Genomic DNA, 18,747 nt, shown 5'->3' with positions numbered 1-18,747 from the left:
CAGCCCAGCCGTTACGCAGTCAGCAGCAGCCCAGCCGTTACGCAGTCAGCAGCAGCCCAGCCGTTACGCAGTCAGCAGCAGCCCAGCCGTTACGCAGTCAGCAGCCGCTCAACCGTTATGCAGCCAATAGGCATCCAACTGTTACACAAGCAACAACCTGCCTGAACCAACACAAGGCACTGGCTCAGTATAGCCGACTTGAGCTACAAAGTAGTAAATAGGTCCATAAATCTGGCCCATCCTGTTCTTTCTTGAGCCTAAGTGATGACTCTTGACTTGCAGGGAATCAGGTACTTATGTCAGGAGGTGGAAAGCGGACACTTGCATGGCATACTGACGGCCCCCTAAAAAAATTGCTTTGGTATTGGGTATATACAGCACAGTAAAAGATTCTTAAGTCAGCTGCAAATAAGGTCATTTGGCTTGTCCATGCAGATGCACTTGCGAGGTGCATCGCAATAAAGTAAATAGGAAACTGCATTCAGAACATATCTTTCTAGCAGGTGGGCTGGGAGGAACAACCAAGGTGTAGGAGCCTGAACATGCTTAAGGCTAGAACTAGAACTCAGTTTTTGCTTTTCAATTTTGTGTTCGTTGAACTACGATCTGAATTTCAACAGCATTTCTGTTGCATTCCTACCAGTGTATTTGCCTGCATCTGCCAGTGTTCCCGACATTGCATTACCGACTCTAGCTTTTACCTGCCTCCCTCAGTTACTTATTGCAGTACTCCCTGTGAGTCCTGGGGCTGTCCCGGTTCATCTATCACTCTCTGGTCGACAACCACCCAGATTCTGGAACAGGGGCCAATTACACATAACTATTATAATCCTGTAGTATGCCATCAGAGAGCGCTGAACTCACATACTGTCCTCAGCCAAAATCCACAGTTACAAGTATGCAGTATTGACCCCTGGAGCACAGCATTTGAAAAATAATCTTCACCACGTCCGAAAGAGGAGAATCACCATGCATAATTCTGATGGTATTTAACTTAGGGTATTGAACTTAGGGCATATGTTGCAGCATTTGATTTCATTCCAGGTGTATTTTAGTTACTGTTAACTTTTCTATCCATTCAGAGAAATTCTATGGCTGTCCTTTTTCACCACAGTTTTAGAACATGAACTGGTGATATAAATGTGCTTGAATAGGCCATCCAGAAAGATCACTTATGAATGAATGTCAAAATAAATGAATCATTGATTCAAGTCCGCTCTTACAGTAGTAGGTAGCCCATTACTAAGTGGGCTGTCACCAGAACCCGTGGAAATATAATACAAGCAACAGTGAAACAACACAGACATGCTGTGACTGGGGCAAAGCTAGACAAATTCTTCACAAATATCTAAGGACTTCCAGGTTCTTCTAGCTCTGGCAACGTAAACACTCTGCTGTAAATGGGCAAACGAAGAGTATAATTAGTGTTTGGTCCTTCTGTATTATCCCATCAACAAAATACAAATAATATTTTTCTTCCTGTCGCATTTTCTGAAATACACTGAAAACAATTAAAGCAAGACCTCATTCAGGAGGAGCAGGGAATGACTTTGTGCTCTTTTTGAATGTCTCCCTGCTGGTTAAGGAGAAAAAACAAACAGTTGTTCTAGAGTTGAAGCACCGATACACCTTAAAAATCAATTGTGCTTGAATATCATTCTGCTGATGAGAAGCTAAAGAAAGAAAACTGATTTTTACAATATCCTTAAATGTTACTTTTGCCTCACATTTCCCGACTTCCCAATATTTTAGATTTACCAAAGCTTGGGACACCGAATGCTCACATTCATTTTCTAATGACATTTATTTTCAAGCCTTTACTTCTGTGTAAATGTTTTTCGACTCACAATAACATTGCAGTGATGTTAGCAGCTAGCGCAAAACATAGTCCAGAAGTGCCAAGCCTGACCTTCATCATTTGAACTTCTCCAGTATTTGAAAAAACTGTTGAAGCTATCATATGGCAACCAAGCTTTAAGATCAGTACAAACAAGAAGGAAGACGAAACCAATAAAGTTTTTCAAAAGCCCAACCGGTTGCCCATCTTCCAAATGTGAGCTGATAAATAATGTCATGGTTTTGTAGGCCTATCGCAGAACCTCCTTCCTCCTGCTCTCACTCAGTTATCGCTGGATGAAAGTTCACAACGTGGACGATCAAGCCTGAAACGAATATTTCCATCTGAGGTGGCCGAGGTGAACTGTATCATACCTTCTAACCAAATACTTGTGGGTGGTATCCTCTTTAGAATGGCACAGTACACCCCGTAAGTAATTACAGATTTTAGAAATGAACTTCATTTAAAAGAGAACATAACTGCGAGTTACTCCATGTAGAACTTTACTCTCACCTAACGAACGCAGAGATATTTCCCGGTGCCCTTCCTCAACCAAAGGATATTTTTCAGGTTGTTAGCACAAATATGGCTATGCAAGAACTGTACCGATAGATCAGGTACACTATGTGCTGATTAATTTTGGAAAGCAAGTACAAATGATTCTCAAGCGGCATAATAACTCCAAACCCAAAGGGCAATGAACTAATTACTGCACAATTCCTGGAGACCCAGGCTGTAATAAATTAGGCAGAAGAATGCACCTTATTATTCCACCTATACACAACACAAGAGTAACAAGAATAGCCCTTGTTCCTCTAGCATCCCCAAGGGCGCGGACTTGGGGCGGATTACTATGGGACTTTGATTAATTAACACATTCTAAAAATAAATGATTCTTGTTGTGGCAGACCCAATTTAGAAACGGTTGCATTCCACCCATAAACAGAGCGAAAATTCCACTGAAATGGAAATAGTCTACCCATTCATTCAACACATCTTCAAATTCATGGCTTTATAAAGTTTTCCCATACAGTGGCACATAATGCACTGCGATAGCCTAGAAGTTATTAGGAAGACTACCAAGCAGTTGATCACCATTTTGAAATGATGGGCTGGGCGAATAACGAGCGCTGAGACATAAACCTGATTGTAGAACCACTCCAAGGCGCTGCTTGGCTGTAGTGGTGTTGGCAGAAAGTATTAAGTAGTGCCTTTTCACGTTCTTCCTGAATCCAGGTGATTTGTCTCCAAGCAGGTACGGAACATGAAATATGGACTCAAGTCTGGATCTCCGGAATGTGCAATAGCATCGGCCGTTTTAACTACAGTACATTATAGTGATGTGGACGTTCAAAGAATCCACCAAGCACGAAATCTTTACCAGCTGTGTTTTTCCAAGCAGCCTCATGCTCTTTGGGTATTATTATAGCAGAATGCGTGTATAACAATGGCCAGCACTTACTCACTACGTTTTTAGGTTTGGCTTCAAAAAGTAGTTGTCTGCACGATCTATTCTTACTCTTGCTTTAAAAAATTCACAGACTGAGCTTTGAGTTCGCCCAGAGAAGAAGTACTTCTCTCTCACTTCATGATATTGACTGTATGGAGTGGAACGGTCTGGGACTATTATGCATACGAAAAGGGCTTTCAACCATTACAATTATGTAACTTTCAGTTATACTCGTGCATGCAAACTATACAAAAAAACAATACTTTTTGCTGATCTTTTTCTCAGCACTGGCAAAGCCAACTGGGCTGACTTATGTGCTAAGCAGCATTAGTACATGTAAAGATTATTTGTCGAGGTCTATGTTTCTATACGTTGACACTTTCAATACCTATTGGCTTAGTCAATGCCTGTTTTATTATCTCGTTTGTTATGGCTAGGAACTCCAAACTCTTCTTAATCTAAAGCTATTCAAAACCAATATCCCAGCTAGCAAGTCGCACGAGTACCTCAAGGACAAACTATCTGAATAATAAGACAAAATAGTACTGTATGCAGAACACTTCTGGATCAAGCCTCTTTTACTTTATGCAGACGCCCGAGTATGGTAGGATAGTAAACACCTTGTTACTCCAATACAACCTATGACAGGTGGGTAACTTCATGCGAAAAGCACTGCATAATAATTTCTAATTGCAGTTCAACGTTTCACGGTTGCGTCTGGAATTCATTCATGTTAACAGTCATATAAGCAAGCAGTCACTTAATGTGGCTATGCGTAATAATAAAATAAATATAAAATAATAAAATAATAATAATAATTTCTAATTGCAGTTCAACGTTTCACGGTTGCGTCTGGAATTCATTCATGTTAACAGTCATATAAGCAAGCAGTCACTTAATGTGGCTATGCGTCCCCATACACGGGATTGTAAATGGGTGGCGGAAACTCTCCAGCCATGTATCGCTTTACATGGGAAGATCAGCTGATTGTCCGTTCTTGTTTACACAAATGATAATTCCGAGGTGCGATACTACGTGGGGATTACAAGTGAACTATGCGATGGGGAATAACATGCGGAAATCTGCGCTACGGCATCGATTTCTGCATCTCATAAACCCAAATGCTAAAATAATGAATCACGGACAGAGATTTTAAAAGCTACGGAAAAACTTTTTCTGCTCTTTTTTTCTCCCACGCAGTCTCTCTCTCCCCTCTTGTAGCATCTCCCTCAATGACTCGAGCCGCTTCGTCGTTCCCCTCATTAACAGCCTTTTTCTTTGACCACCGTGCAGTCTCTTGCCCTCGGCTGCTTCTACAACAGTCTACGTTCCTCCCACCCTTTCTCCGTTTCCCTCTCACGTCTCCCGCCTCCCTCAGTCAGGTTTAAGGTTTGACATGATTAAATGGCCTTAAAAGGAATCGGATCATTGGATGCCGTGTGTGTTCCCAGTCAGGATTTCAGACTCACCTCCACACGCTGTGCTTTCATAACTGCGAAGGCAACCAACACCTGCAGACCATATAGAGCCATAAGAGCCCCCTGTAAGCCGTATGCAGTCACCAAGCATGAACTGAACGGACCGCACAAACGTCCTCAGAGAGAAGGCAACCATAAACAACCCACGAAAATACAATTAATCTGCATAAACTCAGCGACGCTCTGAACTAGCAGCCGCCAGGAGACGACGACACGCTGAATCGTGTGCTGCCCTCCATGGCAGACTGCGTGGTATGAAGGCGAACTATTATAAAGCCCTTGATTCATATATAGCTCTTAGACACCTCCGAGCAGTATGCTGGCCTTAACCTACACGAATCATATTCAACCTTCGTACAAACCTTGCAGTGACACCCTGAAACATATACAGCCCATCACAAACGCCCCAAAGCAAGTGCAGCCTGCCAGAGACGGTGAGGACCGTAGACATCCCAGCAAAAAATCCCCAACTGCACATAGACCAGACGCCTAGGCTCGGGCTGAAAATTCTTCTCATGCTACGATACTAGAACGGGCCACCCACACCTGCCCTGCAGTGCCTAGCCTCCCACCCCAACCAGTGCACCCTGTCAGACTGTCACGAGACCCTGCCCAAGTGTCAAGAGGTTCACTGGGAGCCCTAAACTTTCTAGACGACAGTCGGTATGTAACGTCACACGAATCCCTCAATTGTCCATTTTCTCTACTAAACGAAGCCTCCGACTACCTGGGTAGCCACTTATGAAATGAAACACATGGTCCCCAACTCCCATCTTTAAGGAATTGGAGCAGAATGACAACCAGGGTGAGTGTGCACATCCTCATCCCAAGTAAGTCATGTAGTGGTCGCCCCTAGAACAGTTAAGCTAGGACAGGTGTCTTTGATTTCTCGCCCATCTCTAGGTGCAACCTGCTGCGTGGTCCAGTGCCTGGTGGACGGGAAATACTTCAGTGTGCTCACCAGAACCCGAAGAGTAAGTTCAGTCCGTCTGTGAGCTATGAAAGTTGATCTCTATTTCATATGCTAGGGGATGCTACTATTGTTCAGGAATGACGGCGGAGCAAAGCCTACAGACGCCAATAGCTTCTCAATCATAGCACCATGGCCAATAGCTTCTCAGTCACAGCACAATCAAATATGCTGAAGGTTCAAGGTCATAATTATTCAGAAAAATATCCACGACACAAAAGTTAGCAGCAAATATAACAAGTAAATAATCTTGACTAACACTTTCTAGCCACATGGCATAGTACCAATGCATTAACAAACAGCAAATACTTGCAAACGCACTTTCCACTTACTCTAAAAGGTGTTGTTTGGTATCCTAAACGAGAATTTTAGCCTACATGGACCCAACATCACAATGGTATGAAAAAACTATTATTTCACGTCGATACTTGAGCAAGAAAAAAGTAAACTCAATTTTACAATACAGCAGTTGACATTTTGGCCTTCGCATTTGTGTTGTGGATATTCTGTGTCCAAACTTATAACTGCATACCCCATCTGTTCCAAGATTTGATCATTTCCCTTAAAGATTACCTTCCCTGTATCTTGGTATGGACAAATAATTAGAAACATGGTGGCTGAAGGGCGAGAACACAAATCAGTTCTTGACAGACCTAGGGCAAATGACCCTCTAAAATGAACTGTGACCCTGGAAAGGCACATATTCATAGATTTTTGGCAAATCTCATAGAAACACTGTCTCCGTTTACCTTTTAAGTTACTATGTACATAGATGTGGTCTTCAGGTCTCACAAATGAAATGTATTTTGAAACTCATTCTTAACCCACTGGGACTTAAACTATCTCTGTATTTTGTATAGACGTTAATTACCAGTTTGCCTTAAAACAAAAGTGTGTAATCTACATTCCACAATACACTCAAAAGTGCAGAAGAAGCAATACGTAACGGCACAAGATTTTTTTTCTTAACAAAATACAGTGGTGCTGGCCCTCGCATTCAGCACCCTACATTGTTGGTTTCAAGAGGTTGAAAGCCACATCTCAAACATCAGCATTGAATAAATATTGTGTGCTTAAAATGAAATTGTCCTAAACTCTCAATGTAGACGCGCAAGGCATAACATTCAAAAAGTTCTAGCACACCCAATCAGAGAACTGTGCACAGCTCACCAAAAAATCTTGAACTATTAACAGACCTCAAAGCTATTCTTCAAAATCCCTATTCTTGTTTGAGAGACTGGTGCACAAAATAAAGGCAGGGACTCCAATGCAGATATATCCTGGTAAGGACCGTCCTAAAGTAGAAAGCCTTGAAATAATTCCTATCCAAAGTACAGATCTCAATGATTTCCTTAAGCCATCAGATATCCAGTCCTGAGAAACCTCCTAAGTATAAACAGCCTGTCAAAAACGTCCCATAACAGTATACAGCACATGCCAAGCTCCACAATCATATTCAGTCCATCTGGGAAGTCTCCTACACGTATAACCCAAATCCTCACTTAATAAAACCAAAGATCTCTGGAACTTAATACGTCAGGCAGACTCCCCTAAAGCTCGAGTGAATGTTGGAGCATGGCAGCCTCAAACCTAGTGCAACATGATCTATGAAATGTATATGGCCAGACCCCACATTTGTACATTCTGTTGCACGGGCCTCCTGGCTCATTTATAGCACATCAGAAACCTCCTTGCCCTGGTAGCATTCTGCAGCACGATTCACCACGCGCAAGCTGACAGAGCCACAAAGCACTTGATAGCCACCACCAGAATCTCTCATATTACTGAACCCACAGAGACCCCCGAGACAGTCTGAATTTATTTAAGGCTGCCACAGACCTCCAAAACTGTCAGATGACCAGAAACCTCCATAAACCTAGTACAGCCAATCGGTGTCGCCTTTGAAATATTTATAGCTGGTCAAACCCAAGACTTTCTGATTTGTATACTGCTCGGGGCTCCTTAGAAAGTATTCATACACCAGAGACCTCCCTCTACCACATAAAGAGCTCACAGAGACATTGAACCTCGGATAGGCCAGAAGAGACCATGTGATCCTAGTGCAAACCACCGTGACTATACATAACCCAACACTTGTAACACCTAGGGTAGGCCATAGGCACCTCGATCCCAGTACAGGTGGGAAGGTGAACTGGCAACTTGGTATCTTTAGATACCATCATGAGCCATGATTAGCTGCCTGTAACACACTGAACTGTGTTGAAAGTACCGCCTCCCTGCTGTGGCCTAAGGGGCCATGTTACTAGTGACGCACACTGCTCTCAGATCTCTGAATGTTCTCCATATGCATGTCATTAAACAGGATTGGAGGAACCTACACTCAGGTCCTCAATCCGTCTGCCACATTAGATATGAAAGTAGGATTCAATGAAGTGCAGGCACATGGCACATTGCTCATCATCATTTTGGCATTTATAGACTTTAGGTTCAGTGTGGAATGAATGATGATGTCTCCACAGAGGTCCTCCAATATACTTATGTCCTGTCAAATTCACTATGCCCCAAATTCTAGGTGAATGGTCTTGAAGTACAAACTTCATTCTGAACTGCAGTTTTGGTGACCATTAGTTATTGCTAAGACCTATTTTCAACCTTCTAGATTTACGCTGTACTTCCGTTTGCTTTTGTCCTACCTTGTATTGCTCTTCAGAAAACTCCTGCAGGATTTCAAATGTGGATTGATAAGTAAAGTGCTTAACAATGCTTATAATTTCTCTAAAAATTGTACGGAGGATCAATATATTTACTCTTAATTCCAACTGGTGCCTCTACGTTTCAAGACTTTGGCACATCAATGTTCACCATTAAATATCAGTCAGTGAACATTAGAACTTTGACCTGCTGTACTTGCATCCATCAACACATATTAAATCTTCTAGGCACAACTGACCCATTTAACCAGTACTTTCATCATTTACAGGTACACAGCCGCAATATCACATCAATAAATTTCACAACCTAATCTCTGCCTAGCCTGTTTATTGCCTTACAGCAGTAGTCAGGGTCTGGATTATCCCCCTCAATTTTGTGTGTGGGAAATTAAATGATGGGAAAGAATGTGATTGATGCCGGACTCTAAATGTTACACCAATACCATCTTCCAAAGGCAACCCTTCCCCAAACCGTGTACTAGCCACATAAGAGCCATTGAAACTAATATATACACAAAAAGCCTGCATCCTGAGCCGATTCTAGCTGGATCCGCTGTGAAATTGGTTCAGATTACCAATGGATCCGACAAACTAAACACAGCACTTCAACAATTTCCCTTGAGCCTACCCCAGCATACCATCACTTAAATCTAATCCAGCTCACCAGCAAATCACTGAACCTATATAAGGAAACTATGGTCCTTCAACATTTAATCCAAGGGACAGTGAGTCAGCAAGAGAAGCCACCATTTGAACCAACAACATCCAACAGCTGAGCCCACCACAGAACTCAAACTCTAAACTAAAAGATCTCTACTACAGGACCCCACCTTGACTAAGGTGGTAAAGACAAACTCATTCACCTGAACCTGTGCCCAAAATAATCTGGAAAAACACACCACAAATCTTGCTACTGGGAGTTCATTCAAGCTAGCCTCCACCAAGATCTACCCCTGGGAGCCTGACAAACCAATTCTTGCTAATTAAAGATAGCTCCTCATATGAAGGATTCTTAGAAACCCCCAACAACAAATCGACAGAAATGTTATGTTGATATGGTATGCTTCAACTAGAATCTTTTACCGCAGTGTGGAACCCCAGCAGGTGTTCTACTCTTACCAACACCTACCCAATGTGTTGTTTGCAAGCAGAAGAAAGTATAAGCCAGGTCTTCTTTTTCTGCCTTGCTTATACTAATTACAGACATAAATGGATCAATTCACTTTGTAATCAACTCAGCACCAGGAGGCACATCGAGGCCCTAAGAGTGCTGAAGTGTGCCATCTCTATACAATAAGTAAATATCTATTTGTAGTTGGCTTGGCAAAGGGAAAAAAAGGCCTAAGACTAAATGCTATGGATGTTTGAGGAACAAAATGTGGCACATTAGACATAGCCGCTTCCTCCTCGAGATCATCTAAAGGAAGAACGACTCCTATCCTAACAAATAATTTTGCTACCCTTAGACAAAGGCTTTTCCCCATATGTAAGATTTGTTTTTAATAGAATTGTAATGCATTGTATAAATTGGTCAGTGCATAACTTACATACCTATTTATTCTCTTATGATTTGCTTCTTGGAAGTGGGCACAGGATTGCATAGCATGAAGTCTGCACATGGTATGCTGTTTCTAATAGTCTTTATCAGATTTACACGGAATATACATAGTAGTTATAGTTACTTCAATTTATAGCTCCAGCAAGCACCTTATTAAATGTGTAAAAAGAAACATTATTGCAACTAGTTTATGACGCGTGCTATGTAATGGTTTTTCTGCTCTAAGGTACATGCTAATACTTTTGAGCATGTCCAACTAAGACACGTTTACTGGTCACCTTCAGTAGACCAGTCGTTGGAGGAAGGGTGAAGCCTGAGAACAGTTTTTTTTTTATTATTCCTACCTTTACATATGTACTCTAATTCAAACGAAATCAGATTTTAATGTTTTAATTTAAGTATTACTGTATTTAACTATGAAATGATATAACTGTATGTCTTATGGAGTGTAAATTCCGAAATAAACATTTTCTACTATTTACCACCACCTGTATCTCAGGATGAGCAGAAAACCAATAAAAAGAACAACTGTAAAGGAGTCGAAATGAACCCTTAAGCATAAGCCATGAAAGCCAAGGGCTTGCAACAGACCAGCAGTGGGAGGACTCAGCATGGGAAGCGAGGATCTTGAAGTCAACCATTTCCGCCCATTCACCTGAGAGCCAAGGTCCTGAAACCAGCAACATAACCCACAACATGCACCAAGGGGCTAGCAATTCGTACCAATACATACAACCATTTTCTAGAAATGCATCATCTGCAACACCGACGGTGTTAAGAAGTCATCATTTGCACTACGATCTTGATGAGGGAGGGGATATGTATGATCCCATGGATGATACAACTGCCAATGCAGTGCTAGCACTAGCAGTATGCCACCTATAGAGTTTATATCACTTATTGGCAGAAGGGTATCATTTTTAATAGGTTTGTTCAGTTATGGCAAGCCATTTCTAAAACCCAATGCCAGCCGTGCCACTTGAATACATCACACGCTGCCTTTGTCTTGTTTGTCAATGCTCAGTTTCTTCCCATACCTATCTGTTTTACACTTTGTTTCACCACCTATCACAGACCTTCTTTTCATACTCCCTTTAGTTGGTAATTAATTTGTCTTGTACCCCAGTCACCCTCCCGGCCACACTATCCCACTGCCAAGCTGTGTCACAAATCCCTTCTTGCTATCGGTGTTCACATCAATCCTGTTGCTCTCCCACTCCCTTCAATTAGTCATCTATTTGCCCCACTACACTACAGCCCGCACGCCTCTTGACTCCCTACTTGCCCCATTTTCCTGATTTTATTTTTGCCCACAGTAGCCACACTGGTTGCACTGCCTCATAACACCATTCATCTTACCCCTTCTTAAGGCTCACTGATACCTTCCGTCCCAACCCCGAAGCCCAAATCCCGGTTCCCTGCTCCCTAATAATACTTTCTTCTCGCCTCAGTGACCATCCTCTTCGTTACTCTTCCTCGCTGCTATCATCTTGTTATCCGTTAATGCCCCCCAATCGCAAGAAAAGTAAACTTAACTCCCCAGACCCAATCTGTTGCTGTGCGTCCTCTTTACCCAAGCTACAATGATGCCCCACTATTTCATCACTCGGTGTGCCCCCCCCATCTCTCCAGTCACCAGCATTTTCAACTGTCACCTCGTCTGTTCCAGTTCGTTTGTACAGACCCTGCTGCCTGCCACCTGTTGCTCCCCGATTGTACAGTACCACCTGCTGCATCAGCTTCCTGGTTATCCAAAGTTTACACTCTAGTGCAGTTCTATTACCACCCCACTTCCTACGGACCCTACCGCCCAGCTTCTAGTTATTGTCCCAGTCACACTTGTTACTTCAGCCATAGTGTTTACGCTTGCCCCTTTTTCTGCTTGTTTCATCTCCTGGTGAACCAGTCTCTTTACCTCCCTTGCTTCCCCAGTCTGTCCTGGTGTTTTCTCTCTCCTGCCCACTTGTTGCGTTGGACAACTTGGTCCCAGTTACTTTCTCACCTGGTGAAGCGCTGTCAGTCCGTCCACATTTGTGCCGTTAATAGGGGCTCCGGCCGCCAGTAGTTCCTTCACCTCGGCCCGGTCACCGGCCGAACAAGCGGCCATAAAGACAGCGCCCTGAGCAAAGCGCACTCGGGTTCTGGCCGCCCTGCCCGCGGGGCCCCCGGCCGGGCCCCCGCCCGCCTCCTCCGAGGCCCGCCAGCGGCTCAGCTGCTCCCGGCGCTTCAGCTTCGCCGCATCCGAGCGGGACCGATCGTCCGCCGCCGCCATCTTCACACTGCGGCCGGGCCCGGTGAGCGGGGGCGGCCGGCGGAGGGAGGGGGGACCGGGCAGGAGGCAGGCTGAGGAGGGCCAAGAGAGGAGGACTGGAGGAGTGCCAAGGGAGGGTCGGGAGAAGGTAGGCAGGGGAGGGCCGTGGGAGGGGAAAGGCAGGGGAGGGCATGGAGTCGAAGGGTGGACCAGGAGATGAGGCGGAGGGCAGGGCCTAGAGTCCCGAGGGAGGATCCGGATCTAGAGGACAGGGCCCGGAGTGCCGCGGGAGGAGCCGGTGGCGCACTGCCAGACTCCCGGTCAGTCCCACGGCCTCCCTTGTCTTAGTCCCGGAACTGGAGACTCAGTGGCTGCGCACACTGTAAATAAAGGGATTTCACGCACTTCTGTCCCGAATATAAAGCACCCTCTACTCCTGGGCCAATCGACAGGAAAGCGAAACAACTCCAAGGACCAGCAGCGGGACAACTCGTCGGACGCGAAGAGCAGGAGCCTTCGCTGTGTTTTCACTCCGTAGTAGCAGCCTACATGTCTGGAGACTCCAGGGAAATGACATTGGCGAGTTTAGTTCCAAAATATATTGTTTGGACAGGAAAAGACTATTAGTAGTCGTGCGACTTCATTACAGACTACTTTTTCAAGAGCCGTCATTAAAAACATGTTATATATTTAACACATCAAATAGCATTGATTAACGTTTTCCCCCAAAAGTACTTTATTAGGGGTGCAACTAGACCCATACTTTGGGATTGGGTGGAGGGGTATTTGTAAGGGGCGTGATCTCCAGAGCCCGTGTCGAATTTACTCACTGGGGACAGAAATTTAACACTATTAAATTAAGTGTTGCATTTTCATGCATTTAGGGCAGCAGACTTAGCAGTATGTAGAACGCCGAGTTCTATTTTCTAGGACAGTCAATGGAAACTGAAACATTCTAAAATACACTAGACCCTTTTGAATTTGTCTCAGCATATTCAGATATTTGTTTAGCAATTGCTCTTTCATAATGTGTTTACAAGCATACCATTTATTTGCAGGATTGGATGTCAATAAACGAGACAACTCTCTTGCTCTGAGGGGCAGGATGCCTAATGTTTAGGCACTATTTGCACACTGGATGCAGAAGCTACAAACCTTGTGTTAGAAATGGGGGTCTGTAGTTGGCAGAGGTAGTACCTTTGTTCTAACATGAACCCTTGCTTCTAGTCAGGGTAAGGGGATACACACGTTAGATAAACCCTGTACACCTCCTGGGTGGCTTGGCACGAGCAGACAGACTTATCCTAAAGGCAATGTGTAAACTATTTGGGGCAGATTTATGATAACTGGCGCATCCCCAGGGATGCGCCAGTTATTTTGCGCCGCTGCTCCGCCACTCATGGTGCGCCGCATTTACAATGCGGCGCACCATGGGGCAAAAACGGCACAGATGCGTGACGCATCTGTGCCGTAAAAGTGACGCATTGCTGGAGTTGTGTCGCAAGCGCGACGCAGCTCCAGCAAGGCTCGGGGGTGCCCCATCTTTACAATGCTGCGTCAAGACCTACGCCTGCTTCAAGCAGGCGCAGGGTTTTGACGCAGCATTGGCCTGAAAGTGACTGAGTGAATTCTTATACATTTCACTCAGCCACTTCTGCGAGGCGCACCTGCCCCGGAACGCCCACCCTGCGCCAGAACGCCCACAAGCGGCGCAGGGCTTTACAACGTGACGCATCTGCCTAGATGCGTCACGTTGTAAATCGGTCGTAGGGATGCGCCACGTTTACGCCGCAGTTGCGTGACGCAAACATGGCGCATTCCCAACATAAATCTGCCCCTTTGTACTTAAAACACAGTAATACAGTGATAACACGACAAATGGACATCACCCCAGTTTAGAGTAAGAAAGTATCTCTATCTAAACTCAACAAGACCAAAACGACAAAAATCCAACATACATGTAATAAGAATATGATTTTAAAAATGTTTCAAACAACTTGGCTCCTAGAAAACGATGGATGAGTGATTTCTCTCAAAGTACCTGTTGTTGCAACAAAATTCACAAGGCCAAACAGCTGCAGAGATGGAAAGCGTAGAAAAACAAAGAGTTGCGTCAGTTCCTGAGACCATGGGACTGGCGATGCAATAGTTCTGCTGCACACAGGAGAAGCGATGGGTTGAATCTGTTCTGTAAGGGGACGTGATACGTCGATTCCAAGATGGTTCTAGTCTGTGGGTGATGCATCAGGAAAACTTGCCACACAGGTACAATGCATGGGAATCCGGGATACGTTGGCGATCGATGCAGCGCTACGTCAGTTGCTTCAGCCGTAATCCCTCGATGCATTGGTTCTTGCAGCGGCGACAGGCACTGTGTCAGTTTCGCAAGCGACGCAGCGATGCATGGAGATTCATCACACACAGCGGTGCTGCATCAAGAAAACAGCAGCAAAAAGAGTGATGCATCAATTTTTCTTGTAGTTGCGTTGCTTTTCCAGCTCCCAACAGTAGGAATAACCTCCAGAGAACCAATACAGTCAAAGCCACCTCTTGTCAGGTCAGAATTCCCAGCAAGGAAGTTCAGGGGAGCTGGGGGTGAATTCTTTGTGTCCCTGAGACTTCAAAACAGGAGGCAAGCTCACACCCTTGCAGGTCTTCCTCAAGCAGGGGGTCACAGCACCCAGCAAAGTCCTTGTCCTTTCCTTGTCAGAAACAGCTACTGCAGGCCAACACCAGACAGCACACAGCAATAGGGCAGCACTCCTCCTCCAGTTTCTCCAACTCCTTGGCAAAGGTTCCTCTTGATTCCCGAAGTCGTCTACATTTCTGGGGTTTTAGATCTAATACTTATACCCCAAAATGTCTTTGTTCTCTTTGTGCAAGGGTTACTGAGCGCAGTCCAAACCTGTTCTGTCTTCACCGGTGCAGTATGACCACAGGGGGTGGAGACAGCATTGAGCAAGGAGACATACCCTATTCAGGTGCAAGGAAATCTCCTTCCACTACTCTAAATTTAGCCAAGGTACAGTCAGCTCAGGTCCGAGTAATCCAGGAAGGGCCCGTGTTGGAAGCCTCAGTCTCAGTCCCATACCACTGTCACCAAATGCGAGACCCGGGTCTCCTCACTCAATGTTAGGCCAAGTAAGGACACCGTTTGAGATAGCCCTGCTCACCCCCTTAGTAGCTTGGCACGAGCAGCCATGCCTAGCTCCAAGGCATGAGTGTACATTATGTGCAACCACACTCACAGCAACCCACTGGTGACACCAACAATGGACCCCATACGAGTTTGAAAAAACAATTATAGACTTTATATAAAAAGATATACGATCAGACCACACAATACAAAAGTCAACATATAGTAAGGGGTAATATTCGTTCCGGCTGGCTGGTAGGTTCAAATCCCAACCACCGCTTTAAAATAAATGCTATGCTGGTCGCAATGCTAGAATCACCCACATTGCAATGGACAAACAATAGTGTGCTGTGTAACAATCCAATCCTGTGCTGGGCAAAGGAGAAAAAATACAATGCGTAACAATACACCCCGGTACCTTGCAATGGGAGAAATAATGCGAAGCGTACCGCTACAATCATGTACTGCGCAATGAAGGAATAATGCAAAGCGTCACTTCCCAATCATGTACTTAGCCATGAAGAAATAATGCAAGTGCACCGCTACAACCATGTACTTTGCAATTAAGGAGTAATGCTATGTGTAGCTATAATCATGTACTTTGCAATGAAGAAATAATGCAATGCAGGCTGCTACAATCCTGTACTTTGCAATGGAGAAGTAATGCTATGTGTAGCGCAACAATCGTGTACTTCGTTATGCAGAAATAATGGTAGGCGTCATAAGACAGTCCAGCAGTTTGTTAGCAGCAATATTGGCAATATGTATTACAACAGTCAGCCTCTTCGAAAACAGTTGCCCCCCCACACGTATCAACGATGACATAAAGTACAGCTTCTCACTCTGGCACCAGTACTGCCACTCCTTTGGTCTGTACGGGCCCCAATCTGAGCCGAAGCAAAGACTCACTTTGCCAGAAGGACTAAGAGGCCGAGATAGTGTCCCTCTGAGCCCGCACCCCACCCAGGCAGCAATCCACGTTACTGGGGGCGCAACTTCACTCTCCTCTCCCCCTTCAGCGAACTGGCCTTCCGTGCAGAACTCTCTCAATGGGCATCAGCGGCTCGGCCTGGCAGCTCAGGTCCTCTGGGGCTGCCAGTCCTGGCCGCGGCTGTTAGGAAGGTCTCAAGTGGCCTCAGGGCACACGTACCCCACGCCTCTGAGATTATGTTACTGAAGGGTGCACGTTCACCACAGCACCAAGTGGCCTCAGGGCACACGTACCCCACGCCTCTGAGATTATGTTACTGAAGGGTGCACGTTCACCACAGCACCCTCCGGGTGTCCTCTGGCACAAAGCCACACACCACGCTGACGGGACTTCACGTCGACTCCGAGTGCACGTTTACCAGGCAATCCTTCCTGCGGTCTCAGTTAGCACCATGACATGTACACTCACTTTCTTGGGATGCTCAGGATGATCAGCTGATCACCTCCTTAGTCCCAGGTTGCACCAAATCACGCACACTGTTTCACTTAGACTTACTCCAACTCCGGTGCCCCGATAGCCAGACGCTCTTCACTAACGCCTTCGGCCGCACCCCGACACGCTCACCGTGTCCGAGCCTCACTTCTCCTCCGGTGCACTCGATGACCAGGCACTCTTCACCAGCTCCTCTGGTGCACTCCGACACGCACCCTGCGCGACTTAGACTCACTCCACTTCCGATGCACACATTGACTAGGCGCTCCTCACCAAAGTCTCCTGTGCACCACAACACGCATCCTGCGCATCTGAGACGCCCTTCACTTTCGATGCACATGCTGAACTGGCGCTCTTCGCCAGCTCCTGCGGTGCAAAACGACACGCAGCCTGCCCGTCCAACCCTCACTTCACCTCCGATGCACACTCTGACCAGGCGCTCTTCACCAATGCCTCCTGTGCACCACGACACGCACCCAGCGCGTCCAAGTCTCACTTCTCCTCTGTGTGTCCAAGATCAAAGGGCATACCTTACGAGGGTCTCAAGCTGCCACAACAGTCGCCCACCACATCGCTTGGAACTTCTCTGGAAACTTTTATGTTACTGTCTTTCCAAACAAGCAGCCAGCTCACCTTGAGCCCTTGGGGTAACAAGACACAGCACAACGCTCTGTCTTCTTCAAGCAGGGGGACACAGCGCTCAAAGCACAGTCCCAACAGCCTCTTCCTTGGTTAAAACAGCAAGCTGCAGACCATCCCAGATCATGAAGCAAGGCCTTTTCAGTTGTTCCTTCCTCCGCAGAGGTTCCTCTTGACCACAAAATGGGTCCAAACCTTTTCAGTCTCAATCCATTTGTATTCCAACGTTCAGGTGTCTTGGCTCTCATAGTTATACCCCTAAGTGTCTTTGAAGTTCGTTGTGCTCTGGGGTCCCAGACCTCTGCCTAAATCAGTTCTGGGTGTCTCCTTCCCAGTGTCACCGTTCTCTCATTGATCCTTAATCACCCAGCAGGAGATGGGTCTATTGTTATATAGCGGCATCCCAGGCCTCTTCACCTCCCAGGGCTTCTCCTCCACCTACTCTCCAGATGCAGGTCAGCCTGGTGCTATCTCAACCCCTCCCTTGGTCAAGACCTCCCCCAGCTCCTCAGTCAGTTAATCCACATTCAGCAGAGACACACAGAAATTACTAAAGCACAAAACTCACCCACTTTCTAAAAGAGTGGTTTCTAAACACACAGTGACAAAACCACTTTCATAGAACGATGTGTTGACACTGTGAGTTCATACATACTACAGTTCACCTCTCCATTTTACACTTATGGGAAACAAGGCTAACAAATGCAATACCCAGCCTCCCCCATTCTGTCCTATGGGCAGGATGGCCTTAGCCTTTCACCAGTGAAAAACAAACTGGAGTGTTTTTCACTGTCAGGACATAGGTCACACCTCAGTATAGGCCCTGCCTTGTACGTACACTGCATCCTGCCCAGAGGTTACCCGGGACCTACCGCATGTGTGCCCACTGTATACTCAAAAGGGAAAGTAAGGCCTGACAAGTGGTTGCACTTGTCAGGACAACATGCTAACTTAGCAAACTGGGCACTGGCCCTCCACTGCAGGCCTGAGTTCCATTCTCCGCGCACCTTTGCATTACTAGCCCTGGCGCACACAGTGCACATCACTAGGGACTTTACTAGTAAGGCAAACATACCAATCATGGCCAACCAATTACCATTACACTTTACTCAGGGAACACTTGTACTTTGACACAGATCAGCAGTGGCAAAGTACCCAAAGCATCTAAAAGCAAAGGAGGTAGAGGCAAAAAGTCAGCGGTAATCACAACAAGATATGCCAGGTCTAACAGCCAGGCACACCGCAACCCCCCCAGTGGTTGTCTACAGTGAATGCACATCCCCAGCCCCTGTTACTCCAAAACCAGACAGTCAATACACAAACCGGCAGAGGC

At 45.6% G+C, this 18,747-nt stretch overlaps 1 protein-coding gene across 2 annotated transcripts in view; it reads right to left on the bottom strand.

Moving 5' to 3' along the window:
- The window catches only part of LOC147730798 (protein phosphatase 1 regulatory subunit 12B-like), a 654,976-nt gene extending 642,568 nt beyond the window's left edge, over nt 1-12,408 (bottom strand). Inside the window, exon 1 of one of the 2 annotated variants that reach the window (XM_086955620.1) lies at nt 11,968-12,408. In XM_086955620.1, coding sequence (XP_086811746.1) covers nt 11,968-12,237 — 270 coding nt within the window. In that variant the 5' untranslated portion in view covers nt 12,238-12,408. The remainder of the gene's footprint in view (nt 1-11,967) is intronic. The other variant, XM_086955619.1, reaches the window with a different exon arrangement.
- Between the last annotated feature and the right edge of the window lie 6,339 nt (nt 12,409-18,747).

This window comes from Lissotriton vulgaris, chromosome 2_1 (genome assembly GCF_964263255.1).
Source record: "Lissotriton vulgaris chromosome 2_1, aLisVul1.2, whole genome shotgun sequence".
In the NCBI taxonomy this organism is placed as follows: domain Eukaryota; kingdom Metazoa; phylum Chordata; class Amphibia; order Caudata; family Salamandridae; genus Lissotriton; species Lissotriton vulgaris.
Note: the sequence above shows the minus strand (reverse complement) of the source record. Positions and strands in the feature narration are given on the sequence as shown.